We start from the raw sequence: 7,895 nt of genomic DNA on the forward strand, positions 1-7,895 counted from the left end.
GTATTACCGTGAACGGTATGATATAGCCCAGCCCTAACTTATACTACAAGATGGTACAAGTGGTTGAAATCTGTCCAAAATTAGTATGGGTTCCTTTTTTTTCTGTTTGTGCCTCCTCACTATATACACTTCTGTATGCCTCTCCTAGGGTGCTCATACATCTGTAGACGTGTTGTCAATTCATGAATACAATGTTATGTTTTCACTGCCAGAACAGCTTTGTAGAAAAAGCTGTGATTTTCAGTCGACTGCTTGTTTTGTTGTTGTTGTTGTTGTTGGGCTTTTTTTGTTGTTGTTGTTTTCCCTTTTTTTTGTTCTGAAAAAAAAAGTAAAGCCTTTATTAAAAGCTTAGTCATAAAAAAAAATGTGGCCATGTTTAATGTGAGCTTTCAGAAATATAACAATATAAACATGACAGAAGACGTAAAGTACAAACTCTGGCTTTACACAGATGATTGCACAACAATCATTTGCTGACACAAACTCTTTATGTACCTGAATGGTTTAAGTACACCCATGACTTAAGTACATGGAGACACAATGGATGTGTGCACTTCAGATTTAGTCTCTGTTTAGACTTTATTGGAAATGTTAGCATGCTAACAAACTAAACTAAAATGGTAACTAGGTAGCTAAAAAAAATCTTACGCCTGGTAAATATTAGCGTATTTGGCATTAACTGTCCTTTCCATGGACAGATGAAACCAAAGTGGAGATGTTTGAGTTCCGGATTTGGCATGAACCACAAAAAGCATATCAGCACAAACAACAAGTGGCGAAGGAGGGATGATTTGGGCTTGTTTTTCAGCCACCGGATCTCACAGGTCGACCATGAACTCCTCGTGAAGTCTTCTGCAGTCAAATGTGAAGCCATTTTTCTAACAGCTAAAGCTTGGCTGAAATCAAATCACAGGATACAAACTGAAAAATAAAAGAATCATTGTGTTGCAATGGCCGAGTCAAAGTCCTCAACCTGACTGAAAGGTTGTCACGGGACCTTAAAAGAGCTGTGCATTAATGAATGTCCAAAAACCTCAATGAACTGATGCAACGCTTTAAAGAAGAGTTGACCAAAACGCCTCAACATCGATGTGAGAGACTGATGAAGTCTCAGAAAACAAGTTATTCCCTCAAAAGTTGGTCCTATGAGCTTTTGAATCATAGGGTTTACTTGGCTTAGTTTTAGAGTCCAGTTAAAATGTTTTAATCATGCGGCTGTGCGAGAAAGCTGATGATTTTCATGTACAATAAAGCAGGACAGGATTTCTCACTGCGAACACTTTGATCTCGTAAACAGGTACCAGCAGTTTGGAGGTGAAGGAGAATCAGGATGACAAATGCCAGGTGGAGCGTGTCCTCCTTAGAAAGTATCACCCATCAACTTTTTGCACAACTTTCCCCAAAAATGGACAAAGAGCTTTGAAGAGGAAGCAGCCGCTGGTGGACGGAAAAGACCAGCTGCTCTACCAAAGCCACTCGACCTGTAAAAGAGCAGCTTGGGGTGTGACTCAGAAGAACGCACTGGTGCACCTAAATGAGCTACGACCAGGCCTGCAGTATGATATCACATCAAAGACTGGCCCGCTGCACGCACCGGTGTTTTCTGTAGCCGTGGAGGTAAACGGCTTCCACTTCGAGGGCCGAGGACCAACTAAAAAACAGGCCAAGATGAGGGCTGCAGAGCAGGCTCTCCAGTCATTCATTCAGTTCCCAAACGCCTCCCAGGCTCATGCCACCATGGGGAACTTCACCAGCACACCTGTGGACTTCACAGCAGATAAAGTGGATATTCCCAACGGATTTTTCAAAGAGTTTGAGCCGTCGGTGCTTCGGAACTGTGATCTACTCCACTGCAACGCAGCAAAAAAGGAGGTCTTCTCCAGCATTTACAACCACAGAAGACTTGTTCGTCTAACACTGGACTTGGTGTCCTCTACAAATCCAAAAAGACGAGCAGTCACCACCTCACTGTTAGAGGACCTCAGTCCAGTAGCACTGCTCAGTGAGCTGCGACCGGGGCTCAGGTACATGTGCCTGACTGAGAGAGTTCCTGGCAGGCCGATGAAGACTTTTGTTATGGTGGTCAGGTTGGAGGGGCGGGTGTTTGAAGGGTGTGCCCCCAGTAAAAGACTGGCCAAGGCCAAAGCAGCAGCAACTGCCCTACAGTCTCTTTACAACATAAGTCTGGGACCAGAGAGGACCTTCATGGGCCTGCAGGACAGCAGGGCCAAAAATCAGCTACCTCAGGTGAGTATTTTACCTCTACTCTCCTTTTATAAGTGTAGGAATAAAAAAGGAGTTGTATATGGAAAGATGTTTATTTACTCATCTGTAATGAGTAAATAAACAAATTTTAATGAGTTGATTTTCGAAAACATGTCCTGCTTACATGGATGAAAAACTGTATTGAGCTTCGAGTCACCTACCTGAGCAGACCCAAAAAGGATCGGGGAGCACGTGGATCCGAGCCCCAGCTAAAAGTCAGTCAGTCATCAATCAGTGGGTGGCTGTGGCTACAATGTAGCTTACCATCACCAGTGTGTGAATGTGTGGATGACTGGATGGGGTCCTTAGGGACTAGTAAAGTGCTATACAAATACAGACCATTTACCATTTAAACAGCAATAAAAATGCAAAGAGATGCAAAATGACCAGGTAAAATTTTAAAAAGACTCCAACAGGCAAACATGAGCACTGTGGCTATCACAATATACATGAATTTACATCTTTCTGTCCCATGCATGACTGCTCATAACCGGTTATGTAGTCTTCTCATTGGAGTTTTTATATAATATTACATATCCCATACATACAAACAGCACCTCATATGTGCCCATGATGATATCTGATATCATTCAGTGTTAAAGGCAATAGATGTTCAGGTGTTGTCGCAAACGCATTGGTCGCATTTCTTTTCCCACCATGTGGCATTGGCTAAGGCCCCCCTAGCCCTTACCTTTATATCACCTGTCATTCCGAATAATAAAATAATGTAAAATGCTGAAAATACAAAGACATCACACTCTCTAAATCTGCCTTTTTCTCACCTTTCCGGTGATCTTTGTTGATTAGACACAAATGCAGATAAAAACTGAAGCAGACTGGCATGAAAATAATAACTGAATAGTAACTGAAATTATTATTTTTTTAAAGAAAACACAGGATTTTGAAGGTAAAGAGATAAACTGACAAAAACTGGGAGCAAATCAAGATGCAGCATCCAAAGCTGAAAAATGAAGCCAATGCAGATGTGCCCAAAACTGCAGCTCCTCTAGGAAATCCAAAAGGAGAGTCAATCCAATCAGATAACGAGGGCGGAAAAAGGGGGACTGTAAACAAAACACATATACAATAAACAGCAATTTCTCTGTTCTTACGTCTCTGTGTGCAGATTTCTCCAACCCTGATCATAATAACATAAAAACCAGTATTGATCTGGTTTTGTTTACAGTTGTGCAACACTTGTTCGTGTCTTTGTTTCACAACAGTACCAAGATGTGACACGTTTCAGTGTTTCACTTTCCCCATTACAACATGCAAGAGAAAACACGAGGGAAGTGGAAACACCAGGGTAACAAGGCACAGCTGAAAGTAATTAAGACAGTAACAAAGGAAGTCAACCCAACGGAAAAGCACAAGAGACAAATGACTAACCATGTAATCATGAGGATGAAGACAACAAGAGACGACTGGGGTGGGAAGAAAAACCAAAACACATGAAACCAAATACCAACAAACCAGCAAGGCACAAAACCCGAATCCTTAAAACATAAAGTCCTGTTAAAATCACCAAACATAACTTCTAAACTAAAATCCTGAATGAGAAAAACCACAGTGACAGAAACACACATGACATGAAAAAGGAAAACATCACATCAAAGATGGAGTTAGAAGATGGTCAGAGACAACAAAGCTGTCCCCCAGATGTTTGTTCTGTGCCCACCATTTTTATAGTGAGGTGACTAAACGTTAACAAACTGCAACATCGTTCTCCTCTTACATCCTGTGGGTCCTCACTTTGAAACTGTCAGCTTCAAGTCGTGACACTGAATTTCTCCCTCTTCTCTTTAGCATTTGCCATTGTTCGAAGCAGTCTGGATAAATGGGTGTGAGGTGCACCGTATGCTACCAAATGGAGTGTGCTGCACATCAGCATGGCCATCATGTCCTGAGGCCTGAGAGCTGGATGGTGTCCTGCACACTCCTCTGCAGCATCTAAACAGCTTCATTATGTCTCAGAGCCGCGGAGAATTGTCCCCGACGTCTTTTACTGTCGTGCTGCCGTGTTTTATGAATACGAGGCGACTCGTCTCCTCGGATCGACTCCGGGGAGATGAAGGGAGTGACTGGGCATAAACCCTTTTACACAGTTGTTGAAATATGCAAATGATAATGGAGAAAGACAGACATGTACATACTTCATTGAAGCCTGAGGGAGGTTTGATGAGAGGATCCACTGACGGGTGGGTGCAATGGCAACATTTTGGGTGAAAAAGGGGATTCAGATGCTTTGATTTTGAACAAAAAGCACTTTTACATGGCTGTATGCTGATACACCAGTAAGTGAACAATTTGCCAAATCCTCCCTCCTCCTCCTCCTCTTTGTGTGGAATTTTTATTTCCCATCATTTAGCATCAGCCCTCCCTCCTTCGCTTCAATATGAGCTGTCTGTCAGACGGCGTGACGCATTAATGAACATTATTACAGCACATTAGGGATGAAGGAGGAGCGGCAGCGGAGCAAGGAGATAGAGGTGGAGCAGGAAGGCGGTGTGAAGAGCATAATAATCCAACAGATAATTGTTTAACACACTCATTACACACGACCTTGTGCCGCTGTCATCCAGAAAATGTTGAGCTTGAGAGTTTCACTCAAAATAAGCTCGCTCGGACCACAGAATAGTTTGAACCTTTAAAAGGTGGTCGCTGAGAACATGCCGGGTTAGCATTACTGGAAGTTTATATGGTTAGAAATATAAAAAAGACATTAAAGTGTGACACTTTCTTTTTAAAGGGGGCCTGTTCTTCTCCTTTCCAGTTCCCCAATACTTCTCCTTAGTTTCTAATAGCATAGCTTAGCATGATCCACTGGCTTTGATTCAGCAGCTCAGTTCATCCTCTTATCGTTGCTCTGACTGATCTGAGGAGTGTTGGTGATTATCAGCAGAGCTTTCACTTGACTTTATCAGACTGCTGTTTTCTTTCAGTTTATTGTTGCTTGATTGTCCATTAAAAGATTTTATTTAAAGGTTTATTCTCTGAGCTCTGAACGTCATCGTGAGCTTCAGCCAGATCTGATCCAATAAATATAGATTTTTTTGTTTGTTTTGAAAAAGCAGAGAAATTTACACAAGTTAGGTTTTTGGGTTTTTTTTTTTAGCTAACTGGTTATTTACTACTCTTACTGTGGGATGAATAAAGTATTCTCATTCTGATAAATTCCATAATAAAGTACACAAATCGGATCTTTAAATGTAAATCTTGCAACAGAAAAAATATTATTCTGAGTGTAAGTAACAAACTGTTTCCTAGTGATATTTCTAAAAACTCCACCTTTGGTAAAATCCAACATTCCAATCTTCCCACAACAGACTAGAATAAATATTTTAAAGTCCAGACAGTCAGTGGAAGTATAGTTTACCTCCAATCACATCTGAATTTACCATAATATGAATTATTAGCAGTTACTTCAAGGCTCAATTCAGACAGTCAAATATTTAATCTGCTGTCCCCAAACTGAGGGAACAGACTGATGTGCTGGGCAGTCTCTTATCCTGCAAATATTCAGCAGACGGTAAATAGAAGGACATTGAGCAGGGCTGCTGTTTAGTTTAAACCTCCTGTTGTTTTGATGCTGTTCCTTTACCTTATTATAACCTCCAGGTGTCTCTCAAAAGAGTGACAGGCCTGAAATATCAAACAATAAGAGATATTTTGGGATTGTGACACCTCTTCCTTCGAAAACTGGGGGAGTTAATTGATAGAAAACTCTCGGCCATCGCTGACAAACTGTCGGATTTTCAGACAAGCTCATGCGCTCGTAGTGTTGGGGAATATGGCATTAACGCAAGTTTACCCAGCCAACTTTTCAGACAAAGTGAAGGAGCATTAAAAACTGTTAACATCTGTGGGTATTTGATGAATAGAACAAGTTTTATCAACAAAAATGGTAAAAAATACTGCAAAAATGTATGAATCACAAATCATTTATTCATTATATATAAAATAAAAAATATAGTTTTAACAGTCCCATAGTTATTTGATCATCTGTGCAACACTTCAGCAGCTAAAGGTACTTTTTGTATTTACAAGCAAAACTAAACTAAAACTTTCGCCACTAGAGGGCAGAGTTTTCCCTTGAGTGTTTTACTGTAGTTCATTGACATAATGAATCACAGCATGCAAAGTTATCCATTGCTGTGTGTGCTCTCTGGATGGTGTATCCTTTCTTGTCATGCTGGGATGAGGACAGTTTCACTGTGTTTGCACAGATGTGGAGAACAGCTGCCTGAACAAACACATTTATTTGCTTTGTGCTACAGTTAGTCATAGCGAGTTGTCACAATTTGGCCAATAGCCGGCGATAAAGAGGAAAGACAAGCTAGGTAGACCACTTTATGTCACTAAAAGATTTTAAAAAAAAGGGTTTTAGTGCTTCCGTTGTAACAGTGTATTACATGGTTACATTCCTAAAGCTTAAAACAAAGACTAACAGGCAACAGTATCCTCTGAATAATGAAGCATCTCGTGATCTTCAACAAAAACACACTTTCAGTTTGTATCCTCAGTTTTCTTCTTCTGTAGTTCTTTGCAGAGTCAATCTTCCACTTGGTGAGAGAGAAATACACAGCGCTCGCAGACAGCTGTTCCTCTACCTCGCACGCCCGACACAAGGTGCTGGCAGGGATCGTGATGACCAGAGGTGAGTGCTGGCGCTATGATGGTCAAAAAGTATGACCGAATTCGACCATGAAGAAGAGGTCAGAGGTCCAAAGTAACGTGATGACATATCATTCCTTACATGCTGATCTGTTATCAGTAGAAAATGTTTTTGTAAAGCAATTCATTGAACTTTGGTATTTAGCCCAGTGAACAGCAGCATCATGTAATCTTTGTTGTCATTCATCACACTAGCGTGCTTTCTTCATCAGGTATCTTTGAAAAGAAAAGAGGCATGCACCCACAGGGCATCCTGTGTAGGCTTTGTTTTTCATTATCTGAAGGAGTCATACATCATCTACATTCGTACTTTACACACTCCCACTTAAGTCACAAAAAAGCACTTTGGGCTTTGCTCTTTTCTCTAATTTGTGCCTCGTCGTCTCCTCCAGCCTGAAATTAGTCTCTCTAAATTTAAAAGAACAAATTACAAGTCCAGAGTTATTCCTAAATTGTTCTTTATAACTGCTTCACATCTCCTCCTTAATTATTAAAGATCGTTAATTATTATAATATCTGATTTTATTTTACTTCTCTTCCACTTTTTAATTTTCTCTGTCTCTTGCTTTTAAGCCCCGTCTGATGCCATTTCACCTTTATCCTTGTAAACATTTTATTTCTGTTTATTAGATTATAATTCTGTGATTGACTTCATACAAAGTGGTGTAGAATTAAGTGGGAGGGGTGTGTGTGTGTAGGTTATGTTGCTTTGCTGATGCTGATCAGAGACAGTCTGGTGCAAATATCTGAGACAGGGTGGGATTGTTAATGCAGAGACTATAGGAGGTTCACATCTATGACCTTAGGAGCTGTGATCTGACATGGCAAACACCCAGTGAGTTTAAAATATTGCTCTTTATTTCACAGAAATCCTGCATCATAGTGACACAGTTATCAGTCAGTCCTGGTTCTGTTCTCTGGCTCGCTTCATGTTATCGTTCGCTCGGCTTTTTGTC

General features: G+C 40.7%; 1 protein-coding gene across 1 annotated transcript in view; it reads left to right on the plus strand.

The window, feature by feature from the left end:
- The window catches only part of LOC102209907 (adenosine deaminase RNA specific B2 (inactive)), a 36,286-nt gene that overhangs the window by 20,274 nt on the left and 8,117 nt on the right, over positions 1-7,895 (plus strand). The window contains exons 3-4 of the mRNA XM_013915753.1: positions 1,298-2,247; positions 6,805-6,922. Coding sequence (XP_013771207.1) covers positions 1,298-2,247; positions 6,805-6,922 — 1,068 coding nt within the window. The remainder of the gene's footprint in view (positions 1-1,297; positions 2,248-6,804; positions 6,923-7,895) is intronic.

The sequence above is a fragment of the Pundamilia nyererei genome, unplaced genomic scaffold (genome assembly GCF_000239375.1).
Source record: "Pundamilia nyererei isolate P.nyererei 1_Seehausen unplaced genomic scaffold, PunNye1.0 scaffold00358, whole genome shotgun sequence".
Classification (NCBI taxonomy): domain Eukaryota; kingdom Metazoa; phylum Chordata; class Actinopteri; order Cichliformes; family Cichlidae; genus Pundamilia; species Pundamilia nyererei.